Source organism: Crinia signifera, chromosome 11, assembly GCF_055691185.1.
Source record: "Crinia signifera chromosome 11, ASM5569118v1, whole genome shotgun sequence".
Taxonomy (NCBI): Eukaryota; Metazoa; Chordata; class Amphibia; order Anura; family Myobatrachidae; genus Crinia; species Crinia signifera.
This window is the reverse complement of record NC_139227.1, coordinates 63536248-63557670: the sequence shown is the minus strand read 5'-3', so window position 1 is coordinate 63557670 and position 21423 is coordinate 63536248. Positions and strand designations below refer to the sequence as shown.

At 44.6% G+C, this 21423-nt stretch overlaps 1 protein-coding gene across 1 annotated transcript in view; it reads left to right on the top strand.

The window, feature by feature from the left end:
- The first annotated feature begins 10 nt into the window (after window positions 1-10).
- DRAP1 (DR1 associated protein 1) overlaps window positions 11-21423 on the top strand; it is a 37952-nt gene continuing 16539 nt past the window's right edge. The window contains exons 1-6 of the mRNA XM_083165320.1: window positions 11-169; window positions 8420-8492; window positions 11415-11508; window positions 13364-13483; window positions 13620-13710; window positions 13801-13889. Coding sequence (XP_083021446.1) covers window positions 128-169; window positions 8420-8492; window positions 11415-11508; window positions 13364-13483; window positions 13620-13710; window positions 13801-13889 — 509 coding nt within the window. The 5' untranslated portion in view covers window positions 11-127. The remainder of the gene's footprint in view (window positions 170-8419; window positions 8493-11414; window positions 11509-13363; window positions 13484-13619; window positions 13711-13800; window positions 13890-21423) is intronic.

Genomic DNA, 21423 nt, shown 5'->3' with positions numbered 1-21423 from the left:
ACACAATAGGATGAACTTTATTGAACATCTTTTTGCAGACATATCTTGACAGTCCTCTAGGCGGTTGAGGTCCTAATTGTTCTCCCCTTTTGCGATCTTCGGTGGGGGAGACAACTCTCAATCAACGATGCCGAGCAAGAAGAAGAAGTACAACGCTCGTTTCCCGCCGGTGGGTTTGTGGCCTAGTTCTTGATTACGTTCTCAGATACAGCCTAGGATTCTCCTGATACCGCTATCCGGAAATCTTCCACCGTGCCTATTTTTGCAGATGCCCTGGTTTATGTAAATCTCTGTTGGCTTGAATGATTTGTGTTGTAAATTGAGATCTTACAGATGGTTTTATAACTCAGCCTTCTTATATATACACCCTCTTTATTAAAGTACACCCAAATATCTGACGTGCCCTGCTGCATGAATCTATGTCCTCCATCCATCAATCTCACATTGCACAGGTTCCTTTAGTCGTTATATGTGCCCTGGTCTGAAACCCATTGTTCCTGCCCTTTCCTCAGTGACCCTGTCAAATCCTTATTTTTAAATGATTCCACTGTTTCACAGCACAGATCCTTTATCCTACAGCTGTCTTCACGATTGCTCTGTGTCCCCCACTGTTACTGAGAATCTTCCTCATTGAGATAATTTTATTATGCATGTGATGGGACCCCTGCTTTTCAATCTTGGATTGGTCTTTGTTACCAATACACTAGCTATATCAAATTGGTGGACTTTTCTTCATTATGTTTTAAACTCCTACCATTAAGTGTCCTACATTGAGTTGTCTGTATGTTGTTCCAAATCCTTCCATATTTTGAATCTGCTCCACATCTAATTGGTTCACTCCCCCATCTTGGCTCTTCTCCAGCTGCACAGGCTCACCCTCCATGGTTCCATCACATCACTATCATCTACTATAAGTTCACCAACATGGTCGCAGTTACACAACATTCCCTATGGTTTAACATTGCACAGGTTTTACCCGTTGCTATATGTTTCTTTAGTGTATAGTTGGCTCCTTGTTAGGGGACTATGTAAAAACCGGACCCGGACTGGACTCCGGACCGCCAGACAGGACATCTAAATTTGCAGTCCGGAGCTTGTAGGGTCCGGTCCGGGGGGTGTCCTGTTCGGGGGGTGTCTTGTCTGGGGGGGTCCCTGTGATGGCTATCACCAGGGATATGGGGGAGGGGAGATTACAGCCTCCCCGTGTGGTCCAGACCGTCCGGTTTTTGCTACATGCCCGGACCATACAGGGAGACTTTATTCTCCCCCTCCTCCACTCCCTGGTGACAGGTGTCACAGGCAGCCCCCCGGACAGGACACCCCCCGGACCGGACGCTACAAGCTCCAAAATGCAGAGTTTGATATCTGGTCCGGCGGTCCGGGGGTTTTGTCCTGGTCCGGATTTTACCCATACCCCCTTGTTAGCCTGTCTTTTCAGTCATTTATCACCATCATTTATTTTCAGTTGAACTTAAATGGAGATTAGTGCAGCGCTCTGCTCCTTGGTGCATGTGTGTGTGTGTGGAAATGAGGTGAATGGCAGACAAGGGATGTTCTTTTTTTTAAAACCATAATAGATTTTACTTAAAAAATAAACAAGTTCAAATACACTTTGTATGCATAAGGGTACAGAAGTTATACACAGGTTTGTGGCTACAAAAATATGCACAATAACACTTGAATGAAATGGTTACAGAAAATTGTAGCAGAAAGATACAGGTTGGGTGTCCCAATAATGCTAAATGCAGTGTGGTGCACTGGTCCCCAAATTAATGGGTAGTTGGATGCATTAATGGGTATTGGGTGGACAGTGTCCCGTGGGTGCACGGGGGCGGTGTCTCACTTGGCCGTGTTAAATTGTGTAATCCTGTGTGCTTGATGACAATTGCTCTCGGGCTGGTAGCGGGTTTGGTGGGGTGGGTGGCGAGATGGAGGTATTCGCAGTGGGAGCGGCAGTGCAGTGACGGGTTTCAGTGGTGGCAGTGGGTCTGGTCATTCCTTGTGTCCTGTCGTGGTTGTAGTGCTGTATGGGTTTCAGGCTGTTGTGCCGTCTGCCCTCACAGCTCTATGCCGGGAACATGGAGCGTCTGACAGCGAGAGCAGGCTGGAGGCGGTGTGGGTAACCCCTTCTGACCTGGTGCCTATCTTACGGACCCCCACCTACTCTCGTTCCTGGTCCCTCTCCGTTCTGGTCTTGCCTAGGTGAGTAGGCGTGGGGTCCATAAGACAGGCACCAGGACAGAACGGGTTACCCACACCTCCTCCAGCCGGCGCTCGCTGTCAGACGCTCCACGGCTGCAGCATAGAGCTGTGAGGGCAGACGGCACAACAGCCTGAAATCCACACAGAACTACAACCGCGACAGGACACAAGGAATGACTAGACCCACTGCCACCACTGAAACCCATCTCTGCCGCTCCCACTCCCATGTCGAATACCTCCATCTCACCCCCCACGGAGGAAACACCCCCCCCCCCCACCAAGCCCGCTACCAGCCTAGAGCAATTGTCATCAAGCACACAGGATTACACTGTTTAACACGGCTAAGCGGGATGCCGCCACCGTGCACCCATCTAAACACTGTCCACCCACTATCCACCCACCCAACCCTCCACCCTATTCCATTAATGCATCCAACTACCCATTAATTTGGCGACCAGTACACCACACTGCATGTAGCATTATTGGGACACCCAACCTGTATCTTTCTGCTACAGTGTTCTGTATCCATTTCATTCAAGTGTTATAGTACATAGTAGGTAAGGCTGAAAAAAGACTTGCGTCCATCTAGTTCAACCTGGTATAGATATCCATTGCTGATTTGGTAGGTTCTGATATTTTACAGACAAATTATATTTCTTATTTGTACCCATGGATGTTTTTCTCCAGTAAATGTTTGTCCAACTTTGCCTTGAACGCATTTAATGAGCCAGCCGTTACCACCTCTCCGAAAAGAGAGTTCCAGAGTTTGACTGTTCTGACCGTAAAGAAATTCTTTCTACTAGCTGAATGAAATATTTTTTCTTCTAATCTGTACTCATGCCCTCGTGTCCTAGATTCCTTTCTAGTAGAAAAGAGGGTGTGTGACAGTTCCTTATATTGGCCCTTGATATACTTGTACATGTTGAGCATGTCCCCCCTTTAACCTCTCTTTTCTAATGTAAATAGTCCCAAATTGCTTAATCTCTTTCCGTAGCTTAAATTCTCCATTCCCCTAATAAGCTTTGTTGCTCGCCTTTGGACTTTTTCTAATTCTATGATGTCCTTTTTATAGTGTGGGGCCCAGAACTGCACTCCGTACTCGAGGTGAGGTCTCACCAATGCTTTATACAGTGGCATAATTACCCTTGAGTCCCTAGTTTCCATTCCCCTCTTAATACATGCCAGAATTTTGTTGGCCTTTTTTGTAGCTACATTACAATGGGCACTACATCCCAGTTTGCTGTCTATTTGGACTCCTAGATCCTTTTCAAGTATGAAATTACCCAGTTCCTCTCCGCTAAGGTTGTAACTTGCACACTGGTTGTGTCTCCCAAGGTGCATAACCTTACATTTATCTACATTGAACCTCATCTTCCATTTTTTTGCCCACTCATCTAGAATTGCAAGATCATTTTGAAGCATGGTGACATCTTCTGATGATTTGATGACTTTGCTAAGTTTTGTATCGTCCGCAAAGATGGATACATTGCTGAGTAACCCTATCCCAATACCGTTAATAAAAATGTTAAACAAAATGGGCCCCAAAACCGAACCCTGGGGCACTCCACTTAGTACCGGTATCATATCTGATACGGCACCATTCACAACCACTCTTTGTTTTCTATTACATAGCCAATTCCCTACCTATCTGCAGTTATTTTCACCCAATCTTAGGTTCTCCATTTTATTAATCAATCTCTTGTGTGGGACAGTATCAAATGCTTTAGCGAAATGTAGGAAAATCACATCTACAGCATTTCCATTATCAAGGTTTTTGCTAACCTCTTCATAGAACCCTAGTAGATTAGTTTGGCATGAACAATTTTTCACAAACCCATGTTGGTTAGTACTGAGTAGACGGTGATGGTCTAAATATTCCTGGATACCATCCCTTAAAAATCCTTCAAATAGTTTACCCACAATTGATGTTAAACTAACGGGTCTGTAATTTGCAGGCATTTTTTGTTGCCACAAACCTGTGTATAACTTCTGTACCCCTATGCATACAAAGTGTATTTGAACTTGTTTATTTTTGTAAGTAAAATCGGTACTTGTTTCTTAGCACGGCGCCACCGATTTCTATTGTATCTCATCGGGTCGAAAAAATTGGTCAGATCGCATCGCATGCGAAGCGACCAAATCGATCCGATTTTTTTATTGTATACCCACCCTGATGGGTAATTACTATGTCAAATGCCCCCCCATTGTTAACACCACACCACGATCAACGCCAACCCGAAGCATGGCGAGCGGTGGCGGTACGCGTCCTCCGACCTTTTTCATACCCCCACTATCCATGTTGGCGTGGAGTTGATATTATATAGTGTGGCGAGCGCAGCGATCCCCGCGAGGGGACGTGGAATACATGTGAAGTATTCCGCGTCCCCTCGCGGGGCTCGCCACGCTTCGGGTATATAAAATCAACTCCACACCGACGTGGATAGTGGGGGTATGAAAAGGTCAGATGACGCGTACTGCGGGCTCGCCACGCTTCGGGTTGATGTTTATTGTGGCGTTGCGTTAACAAAGGGTGGGCATTTGACATAATTAACCATCATGTGGGTATACAATTAAAAATCAGGTCTGGGGGTGCATTTACTATTGGGTACAATGTAAAATCGGGTCCGTCGCATCGCATGCCATTGTAATGGCATGCGATGCAACCGAATTTTAAATTGTATGGAAAGGTCTTTAAAACCCGAAAATCGGGTCTGTCGGGTCTGAACGGGTCCCATCGCATACCTTATGTTATGGTATGCGATGGGACCCGACGGGCGCCGTGCTTGGAAACGAGTACCGTAAAATCTATTATTGTTTTAAAAAAAGAACATCCCTTGTCTGCCATTCACCTCATTTCCACACACACACACACACCAAGGAGCAGAGAGCTGCAATAATCTCCATTTAAGTTAATTTAGTATATCCAGATTGGTCTTCTGGAAAGTGGAGCATCTAGCACCGCACAACCGAGGACAGTGCGCAGGCCACAAAAAATTTTTCATTTATTTTCAGTTGTTCGCCATTGCACAGATACATGATCATTTATTTTGGTTGTATCCAAATTGGGACAGGCTTGATCAGTTTATGATAACTGTTTTCCACTAAACCTCGTCCCTCCAATCTTTTAACCTGGAGTTTCATAAACTTCCATCATTACAATCCAGGTTATTTATTTATTTATTAACAGTTTCAGATTTTAAGGATGTTCATATTTGAGTACAGGTGACTTAATGAGTCCCTCATTCAATTTACTTAACAATCTGGATTCAAGCAAGCGTACTCTGAGCTGTAAGGCAGTGTTTGGAAATCTGACTTATCCACTTTGTCACAGATTATTTTTTCACTATTTTCGACATGAATTTACAGAAAATATATATATTTTTTTTGTTGGGGGGGGGGGGGGGGGGGTGGTTTGCTTATTAAATGAGATGCAGAAAATATGTAGCCCAACACAGAATACTTTTTGGAAGAGTAGACAATCTGCCACATCTTATGAGGGCACCCTTGTGTTTATTGCTATCAATCAGAATGGGGTGATCAGGGCATTGGAACCCTCCCATCGATTTGACTGCTTAAGGTGCCCATACACTAGTAAGATTTATCTTCAGATCTGGCTGGTTGGAACAAAAACATGGTTATGGATGAGTGATAGTTTCTTAGTTTTCCAGCATTTCCAAGCAAATGGTCAACTGTCATTTGCTCTCATCCATAACCATGTTTTTGTTCCAACCAGACAGATCTGCAGATAAATCTGCGTGTGTATGGCCACCTTTAGACTGTATTGGCATTCCTCTTTGAAACGAGTATTCACACCAATGTGTCCATTATTACATTTTAAAAGAAGAAAATGTTTCCCTGCGATTTGCACAGCCAAAGATTACAGTAGTGCGCCATTTGTCATTTTATTGTGTATTCCAATGATGTTGTGATAGTGATGTGTGGCCATTACTTGGCTCTACTAGTTTGGTGAGTGTTAGTCCAGTCCTGTAGACCATAAGGGACCCCATCTTTGAACTTGTTAATTTTTATGCAGTTTAGGGGTAATTCTCTGCTCATACATTTTAAGGAGACTGCACTTTTTGAAAAGGGTTATGGTATAAATGTTAGATTGACTCTAGGTTGACACAAGGTAAAGGCTGACATAGACATGGTCAACACAAGGTTTTCATGTCTGTGTCGACATGGACACCATATAAGTGTACAGCGTCCACTTGGCATGCTTCGGGCACACTATTCTAGTCTCCCTCCCGGCCCTAGTGGATGGTAAATAGTGAACCAACTCGGTCTAAACAATAAAAAACATGAAAAACTCATGCCAACTTTTTCATTGTCGACCTTTTGCTTGTGTTGAGCTTCTGTCAGCGTCAACCTTGAGTATTTCAACCATTTAAAGGTGTCCATTAGTGGTCGGCCTAGAGTCAATCTATCATGAGTCCGGATACCTTGAATGAAAGGTACCACTGAGACTGCGATGCCAGGATTTGGTTGTTGGAATGTTTGTAGTGGGTTCGCCATTCCCTGTCACTTTACAGAAGTGTTTTTGCTGGAAAGGTTGGAGCTTAACAACATAAAAACCCTCCCTGGTGCTCTGTTTTCAGTGATCCCTGGAGTTTGTCTTGTCTGCATTTTTGTAATTGCTGAAATAAAGGACTCCTTTGGCATTTGGGCGTATAATAATGGAGATAGTTACTGACAGGTAACTATTTTTGCACGTGATTACACAAGTTAGCAGTGTGTTTCAGTGACAAGCCTAAAGGCATTTTGCATATTTAGCAATAATTGTGATAGCCAACAGTTTTTTCACTTACCTGAAATGTCTGTCCTGTTCTCTTTAGTATTGCCCATGCTCCCACTTTGGGTCAGTCATGCACATCCTGATATAGATTTATATCATAATATGCCCTGTCAGGGGAAGCTTTCTAACCTCTTTGTACCCCTGCACACTTATCCATATAGATACCCAGTGGAGGAAGCACAAAACAATTGAATCACCATCTATGTGTTAACAGGCATTATTCGCAGATTTACTGCACAGGGAAACTGACTAAAAATCAGATGGCTCGGGGCGTTAAATTTGGAGATTTGTCAACATCACTGTTATCTGCACCTACACTGTTTCCTGGTTATAGCACTTGAATGTCTCTAAAGCTGTGTACACATGGTGCGATTTGGTCGCTGAGCGATTTTGGCTTAAAATCGCTCAGCAATATATTGCTCAGTGTATTGGCAATATATCTCAGCAATATATTGCTCAGTGTACCGTTTTCATCAGCGACCAGCGATTTTTTTTTTTTTTATTTTTACGCATAATCAGAGGAGCATGCTCCTACGACCAGCTACCATGAAGGGCTGGCAGCAGGAGCGTGCTCCCGGCGACTTATCTCCCACAGCACATGAAATCACTGGCAATATGGTTGTACAGTAACAAGTGGTTACAGAGGGCGGTATTCAATGAGCCTGATTCGCCATGTTTTTATGGCGAATTTGTGCTGTTTGGCGAATTTCTGACTAAAACGGTGAATCACCCTATTCAATGACCACATGGCGAATACATTTCAAGGTTTGTTTCACCATGATTCACCGAGTAGCAATCGCTATCTTTTTATGGTGAAGTGGAATGTGAACTTTTAAAATAAAGTGTTTTGTTTTTTACATTTGGTGTCAAAAAATCAGGAATTTTATTCTGAGGAGGGGCATGCTATTTTTATTCATGTGCTGTAAGCACATGAATATATATTTAATTTAAAAAAATATATATATTTTTTTTTTTTAATTTTTTTTACACAGCAGCCAGCAGGGGGCGCCGGAGCCGAGCCGCTCATTACATATTCATATATTCACTGCACCCGATCGTTACGATCGGGTGTAGTGAATATACGCTCCCCTGCTGGCACCCCCGGGGGGCAGCCTGTGCTGCCTGGCACCCGGGGAGCCCACCTACCCCCCACAAAGTTCTGGGGCAGGCAGAGAGACTACCATCTCTCTGCCTGGCACCGTCCTCAGGCTCCCTGCGGCAATCGCCGCAGGAGCTCATATTCGCCAGTCAGGGGCAGCGAGCCCCTGACACGTTGAATACCGGAGCCCGCCGGCTCCGGAACGTGGCGAATGTGCAGCGAATCCTAAAAAGGATTCGCTGCACCTCGCAGGTATTCTCGTTGAATACCGCCCATAGAGTGTAAATGTATTTTTGTCTCACGGAGGTCTATTGTCATTTAAGGCACGAATAAAGAAGATTATGCAGACCGATGAAGAAATCGGCAAGGTTGCTGCCGCTGTTCCTGTCATCATTTGTATCCTTTTAATACATGAGACTCAGATGGTTTTGTTGGGGTTTATTAGCTAAGATAGGAGTTCTATTGAAGATGGGATGTTGCCCATAGCAATCATTCAGAATCTACTAGAACAGGACAGGCCAACCTGTGGCTCTCCAGATGTTGTGAAACTACAAATCCCAGCAGGCCTTGCCATAGTTTTAACACTCCCTTATAGCAAAACTGTGGCAAGGCATGATGGGATTTGAAGTTTGACAACATCTGGAGAGCCACAGGTTGACCAGGCCTGTACTAGAAGATAATAGATTCTGTCTGGTTGCCCATATCAACATCCCATCTTCAATAGAACTCCCATCTTCATAAATCCCTTTCTCTCTTAAAGTAAGTTGGATTCTGTCTCTTCATGGCAGCCGATCGTCTTATGATATTTGTATAAAGGAGAGTACTTAAGGGGCAATAAAACTAATACCCCTTTCAGACAGAAAAATCCCCAAAACCCAAGTATTTCCCAGATACAAAAACCCGGGTAGAACTAGGCAGCAAGGTGCTGACCCCCTTTCACACAGGAGCAAAAACCCAGGTATTTCCCGTGTCGACCCCTTTCACACAGAAGCCGGATTTTTTCCTGCAAAACTCTGTGTGTCATAAGAAAAGGACAGTTTTAAAGGCACACAGAGATGAGGTCATCAAAAGTGGGTGGTGACTGCTCATTGCATTAACCATGGCATGATACAAGGATATGTTGTAAACAAGTTTTATTGTTTTTATATACTGGCAGGTATGTTACCTCACATGGCTGTCAGTATATTTGCAATGTTTGAGTACACTGTGGCATCTTTGACTGTCCCAGTCATCTGCCGATATCCTCCTCCCCTCTCACTGCCAGCAGCTCTCACCTCTTGCTTCTACCAGTGGGCCATGCTGTCCTTTCTTTAGCTCCCTAATGACCTCAGAGGCCAGCCCCATTGCCATGCCCTCCCAGCCAATCAGCCAGCACCCCACCAGGAGAGCCAATCAGTGCCTAACAATGTGTAATAATCCCAAAAACCCGGGTCGTTTCCTTTCAGACAGCCGGCAACCCGGGTTTTTGGAAAACAGACCCGGGAAAAACCCAGGTAAATTCCTGGGTACCTGTGAGTTATCTGGGCTGCCGATTTTTTGATTGTATGCCTTAAGTTAAGGCATACAATCAGATGCGATGCGATGCGATATCGCATCGCATCGCATGCGATCATCGGATGCGATGACCCGATTTTTCCATAGGAATCAATGTTAAAATGGACTGAGTCCATTTTAACATGGAATTCAATGGGAAAAAGGGGTCCTTTTCATACCCCTACTATCCAAGTGGGCATGGAGTTGGATATAAACCTGTGGCGAGCGTAGCGAGCCACCGAGCCCGAAGCGTGGCGGGCGAAGCGAGCCCCGCGAGGGGACGGTATTCTGTGTCCCCTCGCGGGGCTCGCTACGCTCGCCACGCTTCGGGCTCGGTGGCTCGCTACGCTCTCCACAGGTTTATATCCAACTCCATGCCCACTTGGATAGTAGGGGTATGAAAAGGACCCCTTTTTCCCATTGAATTCCATGTTAAAATGGACTCAGTCCATTTTAACATTGATTCCTATGGAAAAATCGGGTCATCGCATCCGATGGTCGCATGCGATGCGATGTGCCCGATCCGACCCGATTTAGAAATCGGGCGCCCAGATAACTCACAAGTACCAATTCCTGGGTTAAAGTCCTGGCATTTTAGACCCGGGTTGACCCTTTCAGACAGAAAAAAAAACCCGGGTCTACCCTCCTGGACCAGGAAAATTCCCGGGTCTTTTTTTCTGTCTGAAAGGGGTATGAGTGTTCTAAAGCTACTATTCACCACAACTAATAGATTAGTCAGGTGCTGTCCAATTAGCCTTGTGGGGGCTTATGCTTTGCTTTAATTGAATAGCCCCATAATGACCATCGATGAAACATCAGCCCATTTATTTATTTTTTTCATGAGAAAACTACTGATGGAGTTTATTTACAAAATGTAAACGGGCAGTGGTTTTTACTAGCGAAACATAGATGATATTATTGCAGAAAGTCCTCCTCCTTTCTCAGTGATTGTGACGGGTGAGAACTATTTACCACCAAGCCTTGGGGATAATACTTGTGTCCATGGCAAATTCTGAACTAAGGGCCTGATTCAGAGAAGTTCACTGATGCCCATGATGCTGCGTGACAATATGCACATGTGGCAGCCACCAAGATTTGTATTAAGTGGCCCACTGGCAGTTTTGCAAATTCAGCCGACTGTGTACTGGGATACAGATCAGTTGGTTATCAGCCTTCTCAGTAACCCTATGGATATTCAGTGACTGACATAGCAGGCGCTGGACCCGGTGAAACTGTGTACAAGGATGTAGTGTATGACCCACAAACTGTTCCTAACTTAGGGGGTTATTCTGGTTCACTCCTTCTGGCAAATTCCTTCTTAGATGGACAAAACCATGTGCACTGCAGGTGGGGCAGATGTAACATGTGCAGAGAGAATTCGATTTGGGTGAGTTATTTTGTTTCTGTGCAGGGAAAATACTGACTGCTTTATTTTAACACTGCAATATAGATCTCACTTTGGAGTAAAACCCCACCCAAATGAAACTCTCTGCACAAGTTACATCTGTCCCACCTGCAGTGCACATGGTTTTGTCCATCTAAGAAGGAATTTGCCAGAAGGAGTAAACCAGAATAACCCCTATGTCAGTCTGCTTCCAGTTCTCCCTGCGAGTCAGATGTGTGCACAGAAATAAAAAAATTGGGCAACTGCGTAATCTTGTAATTGCGTACCACCTTGAATAAGGCTCGAAGCTGGTGGCAAACACGATCTGTAGCTGTTATCAGCTAGTAATACTACAGTGTATGTTACTGCATCATTACTTCAGCTCCTTGACAATCTCATAGCTCGTGCACTTGAGCTTTTCCTGGAGTCACTCCTGAAGAAGGCTTGCCAGGTCACACAGTCTCGAAGCGCCAAAACCATGACTACGTCACACTTGTGAGTTTTGTTACATCCTTTCACTTTGCTTCCTCCCAGCACCGAATAACAAACATAACCATCTGCACGTCTGCATTCGTGGCATCATGACAGATGGTCAGCCGTACAAAAGACCAATGACTAGAAATAGCGTGTCTCTCTCATTAGATCATCCGTGTTTCAGTGCCGTTATTACAAGTCCGCATTGAATTAAAAATAAGACAGAAATGTTCTGTCTCCTCTTTTAATTTGTTTCTCCTAAAATATAAAATGTACAGTAATCATATGCTGCCTTGGCAAAACATTAAAACCGCCTGCCAAGTTACAGCTTTGTCTTTAAATAGAACTTTGTTGTTGTTATTTCAGGTTGATGCGATCCATCAGTTGGGTTAGAGACCATGGCCAATTTATCTTATCCAGTTTTCCTGTGGACTCTGTGACCGTTTTGGCCTGCTACTGGCCAGGACATTTATGTGGTCCCTCCATGTTCAACAGCCATGATTCTGACAGAATGCACCTGCTTGTTTTAGATTAGAATTGCAGATTCTATATTACAGAAATCTTCTTATTCTACAAAAAAAAATCTTTTTTTCCTTTACTTTCTGGCTACACAACTGGAAGTAGTTCATGGTTGCTCAGAATTGTATATGTTCAGCTTGGGTGCATGCGCATTGCAAAGACTTTCATGTTCTACCTGCCAAATTCCTATGTGCTCAGCTCTGAATCAGTATTTAGTGGCACAATTGCTTTATTGTTATGTACCATGCTTACATTTACACATGTGTAGAGATACACATGAACTTCTAGGCCATTCTTAGAGGTGTGTGGGAAAACCTACTGTAATACAGTATGTGTGCACCCTGAAATTCACCAAGGGCCTGGTTCTGATTTAAAAGTAAAGAAAAAATAGGCAAGTATCTGTGCACCTGGGCAGAACCATGTTGCACTGCACAGGGGCTAATGTAACATGCAGAAAGATTTAGATGTGGGTTGGGTATGTACAAACTGAAGCTTAAATTACAGTGTAAAAATGAAGCTAACGTTTGTGGCCTGCATGCAAAAGCAGCCAGTATTTACCCTGCACAGAAACAATTTAAATGTAGTTGCTCCACTTGCATGGCTTGTTTAGGATACAAAGTTACTTGCTTGATTCTATATACTTTGAAAATAGAATCAGGCCCCAAATAATCAGTTGACCTTGCTTGTAAAAGATATCTCAAACCTGCTAACAAAGGCAACTGGAGGTGTTGCCCATAGCAACCAAACACATTTTAACAAATTATTACTTTATAAATTTATGGCTAGAATCTGGTTTGTTGCTATGGGCAGTCTGTGGAATAGTCCACTTTAGAAGGGTTAATAACATGTGGGCCCATGTTTTTTGCAGTCTAAAAATGAGGTTTACTGATTCAGATAGTCAGAATGACCAGACCTTGCATGTCAATCAGTGGTCAATTAGTTCATTAACTCCTTAGATTATTGTTACTATGTGTAATCACTGTTTAGGTCAGGGTAGGGGAACCTTCGACCTTCCAGCTGTTGTAGAACTACACATCCCAGCATGCCTTGTTACAGTTTTGCTATGTGACCATGCTACAACTGTTGCAGGGCATGCTGGAATTTGTAGTTTAACAACAGATGGAGGGCCGAAGCTTCCACATGCCTGGTTTAGGTTATGACAATGAAAATAATGGGAACGACACATTTCCAGAATATCGTCTGAAAAGGCAGATTCATTACTATTAGGACTCTACTTACAAAAAGTGTCTTATTTGAATAATAAGATACACCTGGCTTGGCTCATAGAATACGTTAAAAGAAAACCAATCCTTATTGAATGATATTAATGTATTATTTCTTCAATGTCTCATCGCAGGAAGCAGTGTATAGAGCTTGAGCAGCAGTTTGACTTCCTGAAGGATCTTGTTGCCACTGTCCCAGATATGCAGGGAGAGAATGAAGACAATCACACAGAGGGAGAGAGAGTGACACGGAGGTTCGACATAGCCCTTTATACTTCCATAGACATTGTTACTTTGCTTTAATTGCAGCAGCAGCTTCAAGTACTGCTGCGCTTCTGTTAAGAACAAAATACATGGTTCATTAATGGTTCTTTTTAAACTTTCACCAAGGGGTCGAAAACCAGGAAGTAGTCGAAAGAACGGCGGTACAACTATGAAAGGAAAGGATAAAAAGCAATCGGAGACTGATTCAGAGCAAGAGGTGGGCGGATGATTCTGCTTTATACATGTTAGTATAGAAGTTAGCAGGTGTGATTGGCAGAATGCTGATTTAAATCTTGCATATTAATAGGATGATTCTGAAGGTACAGAAACAGAAGGTGAAGAAGAGATGTGTCCTGAGCCAGCTGCAACTACCCAATCACAAGCCGCATTTCAAAGGTAAGTTATGTGACTGTTTGGGGTGAATGGGAAGAACACTAACCTGGAATGTGTGAAGCTTACATGACATTGCATATTACAATGTAAAAGGCAAGTTCTTAAAAATACTGTTACGATTAGTGTAGCAAATGTTCAATGCATTTCACAGCAACTCCTGTTTCTCTACAACAGCATAGCATGGGAATACAGTGCAATTTCCATATTTAGTGCACAACGCTGTGACTGGTGCTGGATTCAGAGATGGATGCCATTGCCTTATTTGTACGCAAACACAGGACAGGAGTTAAAATGCGCCAACTCTTTGGGGGTAATAATTCAAATGTTTATTGGGCACTTACGCAGGACCCTCTTCTGCTTGCTACCTCGGGGAGCAGTAAGCTGAAATTATGGCATGTCTGTTAGCAGTAATAATGGAATAGTTGCACCTGAGTGGTGTGTATGTATATGTGTCTTTTATATATTTTATATATAGTGTTCCCGCTAGGCTGTTTTAGCGGGGCGTTGCGCCCTGCCCGTTTTTTAAAGGGCAAAATGCGCCCTGCCCCTCTAGCAGCGCCCCGCTAAAACAGCCTGGTGCCTGCCCGACTCCTTGCACGGGGAAGCCCAGCGCCGCCTTAGACGGTGATGCCCGGCGCTTCCCCGGCATCAAGGCACCTTCCCCCTGTGGTGACAGCATCTTCGGCGCGGCCGGGCCCGCCCCCTTTAGTGACGCCGGCGGCCCGGCCCGCCCACTTTATTGACGCCCCCGGCCCGCCCACTTTATTGATGCCGGCGGTCCGGGACCGCCCACAAGTGTGCCGTCGGCGGCCCCGGACCGCCCCCCGGCGCCCTGCCCGGCACAATTTCTAGAGTGAACACTAATATATATGTATGTATGTATGTATGTGCAGGTTTTGTAGATATCCAGGCTTGAGCACAGGGGACTTAATTAGTATCTGAGGGATTCTGATTAGACCATCTGTGCTGAAGCCTGGATATCACTAAAACCTGCAATTTTGGGGTGCCTTGAGGACCGTGGTTGGGAATGCCTGATCTAATGTGTATATGTGTTTTTTTGGGGTTTTTTTTGGAACATCGCACAGATTTCCATGAGACAATTTAGCTGTGGGTGCCAGGATAATAAGTAATAAACATCAAAATATTATACACAAGCCATAAAGTTCATGCATAAATTCCAGCACACCTCCATTAAAGTATCTTCAAAATGTGTTAGCACATAAGGAATGCCCTTAGTGTGTAACGTAACTGTCATACCATGTGATTGAGAGTTAAATGTCTACTATTGTAAAGCGCAACGGAATCTGCTGCGCTATATAAGAAACTGTAAATAAATAATAAATGTATGACGCTTGTGCTGCTTTCCCACTGCCAAGCCGTTTAAAGAACCGGTATTTTTAAACTGTATTTAAAACGGTATTAGCTTTCACATTGCAGTAGATTACCGTTTTAATTACCGTTTAAGTACCATTCACATCGCAGTAAACTGTTTAATCCCCTGGTGTCCCCTGGTACCTGTCCTGACCCCCCCCCCCCCCCTCCCCTGGTACCTTGCAGCTGGTACCTTGCATCCGGGCAGCATGGTAGGCAGCGGGCATTCAAGGGCTCCTAGTCGGCAGGTCCCAGCTGATTTGCGGAAAGCATCATGCAAGAGGAGGCTGGTGCACAGGCAGCGGGGGCACTGGAGATCCGGGCAGCACGGTCCGTGCTCATTAGGAAGAAGCGGAGGAAGGTCCATTAGGAGATTGTAATTTCATCGGCGGGGGTCCCTGCCGCGAATGGGAAATAGCGGAGCCGTTCATTAAATCTGCGCATATTTAATTAGCTGCTCATTAGATATGCGCATATGTAATTTCCAGGCTCCGCTATTTCCCATTCACGGCAGGCACCCCCGCCGATGAAATGACAATTTCCTAATGGACCTTCCTCCTTCTGAGCACGGACTGCGCTGCCCGGATCCCCAGTGCCCCCGCTGTCTCAGCAATCAGTCTGGGACCTGCCGACTAGGAGCCCTTGAATGCCCGCTGCCTACCATGCTGCCCGGATGCAAGGTACCAGCTGCAAGGTACCAGGGGAGGTGGGGAGGGGGAGAGGGGTACCAGGGCAGGGGGGGGGGGGGGCAAGCGAGGGTATCAGCTGGCAGGTACGGAGGGGGGGGGGGAGAGGGGGGGGCAGGACAGGTACCATTCTCACTGCATAAAAACCGGCTCTGAAACGTGTAGGACTCTGCTTTGGAAACGGGTTCAAATACCGGTTAACTTTAACCGGTAAATCAACTCTGGTGCTTTCCCACTGCAGCCTTAAACGTTTATAAAGGGGGAAAAAACGGCAATATACCGTTTAAGACCTGCAGTGAGAAAGGGGCATTGGAGAAGCGGTATCTATTCCCACAAAGAATGTTATGTGCAAGGTGATAGGAATTGATTGGCTGGTGCACTAACTGGCAATTTACATATTAAAGCTGATTGGATGGTGCATTATCACCTTGGTCATAACGTTCTTTATGGGGATAGATAACTCTTCTCCAAGCTTGATACCTTTACCCCTGTATTAGAGAAATAGCTAGAAGCGGAGCATGTTGTTTTACCATCCATAGGTATGGTTCTGATGCTTTTAGAAAGAGCAGATGTAGGTTTTCTTTGCGGCCATAGCAGCACATTACAAAATTGCTTTGATGTATAATGGTTTGTTTTGTACATCAGTTTTTCTGTTTCGCATACATAGGTCATAATGACACCTAGTTTCTATACATGTGATAGTAGAGCAGCAATTTCCAAACTATGGCCCTCCAGCTGTTGTGAAAGTACACATTCCAACATGCCTTGCCAAAGTTTTAGCTTTCCCTAATAGCAAAACTTGCAAGGCATGATGGGACTTGTAGTTTCACAACAGATGGAGGGCCATAGTTTGGACATGCCTGTAGTAGAGGGAGTAATTAACATGTTTGATCTTATGTAATGTCTTTGTTGCTTTGTCTAGTTAGCTGCTGCCATCTTGTGGACAGTTGCCCTACCATCACCTAAACCACATAGGAATAATAGTACTTTGCACATCTGGGCACTGCTGTTCATCATTGTACTATTTTTTTACATGAAGTTCTCAAATATAGAGCATTGGTGTAGTCAACTTTTCCACATTCTCCATTTTGGCTGGTCCACGCCTCAACGTTTAAGTGTATTTTAAGACTGACTCCATTGTAGCTTTTCCTGTATGTTTTTGGTTTTTGTCCTGCAGCAATATACATTTCCCAAGTCCATTGCAGATTTTCTTCCAAGGTTTATATAACTTGTCACAAACCTCCCTAACGAGAGTGAATGGGGTAAAATCAAGTAGCTGCGTATAAATGTGACTATATGAAACTAGTTTTATGGTACCTCAGGACTTGCTTATTTATGTTTGCAGCTCTAGATGGCTATGTACTAAAAGCCTGGAAAGACAAAGGTACACATGGGGCGAGTTTAGGTGCTGCCGTTAGCGTAAAAACTTAAGGCTAATTAAACTGTGTCACCAAATTCTTGTGATCATTTCTTGGTTTAGAGTAAACACTTTGCTTTATATGGGGAAATCTTTATAAAAAATGTATGATAGGAGAGTCCCAGATCTTCAGATAAAGATAGGTTCATTATCATGACTGCCTAATGATGACAAGCCTTCCAGCTAGCTCACTTGGTCAGCCATAAATCATACGTATAAGAATTGTAGCTTCTGTCAGCTGAAGAAGCTATGTTAGTTCAAGTTTCTTAACCTTCCTAGGGTGTTGCATTGGAGCATACACCTAAAATACATTTGATATGGCTCAAAAAATACCGGATACCCTAGGAAAGTTAAAATAGTTTAGAATAACAGAAATATTGAGAAACATGAGATATTATTGGGTATTATTTACTAAACCTTGGTGAGAGAGAAACTACGGTACTCCTTACCTAGCACGGCGCCCACGATTTTGATAGTGGGCATCGCAGTTAAAAAAATCGCGGGCATTGAATGCACTAAAAATCGGGTGCGACGCGATGCCCACGATTTCCCATAGGGATCAATGTTAAATTTCTCAATTGACCCGATTTTACTGTTCAATGCCTCAATTGACCCGATTTTTTCCATAGGAATCAATGTTAAATGGCCCACAGAGGCTAAATAGGCACCCTAAAGTGTGAAATGGCCCCCACAATTGTTAACGCCACCCCACGATCAATGTGAACCCGAAGCGTAGCGAGCGCAGCGAGCCCACGTCCTACGACCTTTTCATACCCCCACTATCCACGTCGGCATGGAGTGGGGTGGCGTTAACAATTGTGGGGGCCATTTCACACTTTAGGGTGCCTATTTGGCCTCTGTGGGCCATTTAACATTGATTCCTATGGAAAAATCGGGTCAATTGAGGCATTGAACAGTAAAATCGGGTCAATTGAGAAATTTAACATTGTTCCCTATGGGAAAACGCGTCGGTCGCGTCGCACCCGATTTTTTTTTTTAGTGCATTCAATGCCCGCGATGGCCGCCGTGCTAGGTAAAGAGTACCGAAACTACCAACCGCCAAGCTCCTAAGGCCAGGTACACAGTTAAACAATGAGACATCTTGCAGTTTCTATGATTACCACCTGTTCGGGATTTGTCCGGACAGTCTGGTAATGAAGACCAGAGGCCGGAGTGGTGGCATCTCCGGACTATACAATGTCCCGTAATAGGCTGCTACTAGTGTTAATTAACAGATTGTTTGGAGTAATCCCGGACGGGTGATGGTAACCCTAGTGGTTTCCCTTCGCCCCAGACCTTTACAGATTGCCTTTATACATAAAAATTAAACCATTAATTGAACAATAAAACATAGTTGTTCCCTCCTTTCATTAACCCCTTCAGTAGTAGGCCCAGAAAATTTCCATGCTTGCCACTCATTTGTGTGCGCCAGTGGTGCACCACCTGGCAGAACCATTTGCGGGGCATGTTAGCACGGTGGGTGGGGGGGCAGCGTAAGGAAGGGCACACAACGCCACACACAAAAAGGGAAAAGTGCATTTTGAGGTTTTAAAATTGGGAAGGGTGCAACACCCTGCAAAAGAAGCTTCGAGTGAACACTAGTTTAACTGTATACCTCAGGCATTCCCAACCACGGTCCTCAAGGCACACCAACAGTGCAGGTTTTTGTGATATCCAGGCTTCAGCACAGATGGTTTAATCAGAATCACTCAGGTACTAATTAAGTCCCCTGTGCTCAAGCCTGGATAATACTAAAACCTGCACTGTTGGTGTGCCTTAAGGACCGTGGTTGGGTATACCTGGTCTACCTGTCGTTTTTTTCAAGCTCGTAATGTGGCAGGTAAGAGCTGATTGGCTGGTACTTTATCTCTCTCTCCAAGGCTTAATACATAGGGCAGTATTCAATGAGGCCAATTCGCCATGTTTTATGGCGAATTTGTGCTATTCTCGCGTTGGAAGGTGATTTTTTTGTGTCACCCTATTCAACGTGCACTTTTTGCAGTCTTTCTAAGTGATTTTCGCCGTGTGTCGCCGTGTAGCAAATTGCCATCTTTTCATGATGAAGGGGAATGTGAACTTTTAAAATAATTTTTTTTTTTTTTTTTTTTTACATTTGGTGTAAAAAAATCTGGAATTTTATTCTGTGAATGGGCATGTTTATTTTTATTCATGTGCTTATAGCACATGAATATATATTTAATTTCAAAATTATAATTTTTTTACACATAACAGCCAGCAGGGGGCCGGGGGCAGAGAGAAGATTAGATATTCATATATTCACTGTTCCCGATCATTTCATATGCACGATCAGGAGCAGCGAATACCCGTTCCCCTGCTGGCTCTCCCGGCGGGCAGCTTGTGCTGCCTGGGTCCCGGGGAGCCCTCCTCCCCTCCACATATGTTCTGGGGCAGGCAGGGAGACTTCCATCTCCCTGCCTGCCGCCGTCCCCCGGCTCCCTGCGGGATGCCGCAGGGGTTAAGATTTGCCGTTAGGGGCAGCGAGCCCCTGCGACATTGAATAGGGGTATAGCAGGGGGACAGCGAGGCTCCGGAACACGGTGACTGTGCAGCGAATCCCAAACACAACGTGACTTGTAGAAGGTCTAAATTCCCCCAAAGTTAGTATACATGAAACTCCCAAATGATAATTTATAATATGTGTATTATTATTGTGGTAACAGTATAGCTTCTAAACAAATATGTTTGGGTGGCTATACGGATAGTGTTCAGGTAGATGTGGTCTTGCGCGTCAACCTGTTGTCCGGATTACAAAATACACGCATACCTTTGTATACAGTTGGTACAATCCTAAAAAGTAGCTGCCAAACTAGATAGACTGTTTATGAGCCCTGATTTAAGAAATCCATGCATCATTGTCTCAGAAAAAATAGAACCATTTTTGCTATCTTAAATTTTTTTTTTAGCAGAACAAGTCCCGAGGCACAAACTATCCCTTATGCAGCCACCTACTGATTAGGAGCACTATATCCCACTAAATGCAGAATTAATACTATAAATAGAGGTATAGGACTCATATCCTTTCCAGAAAAATATTTTGATGAAAAAAATCCAAACTTTCACATTCCACCATACAATTTCCTGTCTCAATTCAGCTCCAACTGATATCTTTGTACATAAAACACATAGTAGATGTGAGTTTACAAGAAATCTAGCACCTGCTGGATTTTTTCAGGTGTAGTGTTTAGTTGGGTGCAGGCTGTTGAATTTTTTGTGCACCGCCAGAGCAGGTCAAATATTTTCTTAAATCCTTATTTCCTCTACCTCCCCCATGGCAGCCATCACCTGTGGGTTCTTCCCCTATTGGGTAGCATTTGGAAAGGAAAAAAAGATGCCCCTTCTCCATAAAAGGCTCCTCCTCCTTCTCTCTGTGTCTTCTTTTTTTCCTTTCCCATTGGGGTAGCTGTAGGCTAAGGTGGCTTACCCTGTGAAGTCTGGATCTGGTCCCCGCCATCGTCCTGGGATTAGGCGGGGATGAAGTAGCCAGGTCGCCTGGTGAATACCTCTTATGGGCTGCATGCCCTCCTCAGGTTTGGGCGGCTAATAGCAGTGGCGTCCTAGGTGGCCAAAACGAAGGTCATCTGCCCGGAATCCAGGTGAGACTGGGCGGACGTCGTCACCCGCGGCAGAAGGAAGATATAAGGCTGGCCGTGGGTGATGCTAAGGAGCTAGGCCGCGTTGCGGCCTTGGGCGCGAGGCTGTCTTATGACAAGGCGGGTCCCGGCTGATGACAGGGCGCTTCCCGATTGGAGGCGCATGTATAACGCGCGCAGTCGCGTCTACATGATGCGGCGTGGGACGCCGCGGTATGCTGTACCACCAACGAAGGGGCAGCAGTTTCTCCAAAGTGTCGGAGAGATTCTGAGGAGGAGAAGAAGTGTTTTTCGGACGGAACGCTAGGTACTGCAAAAGGGTGAGTGGTACCTTATGCTACTGCTGTATATATGTTTGAAGAGATTCGAATCTGGCTAAAGGAGGCTGTATTGTTTTTATAACAGCTCATCCTGTACAAACTATGGAGGAATAAAAGAGGCAGATCAGTCAA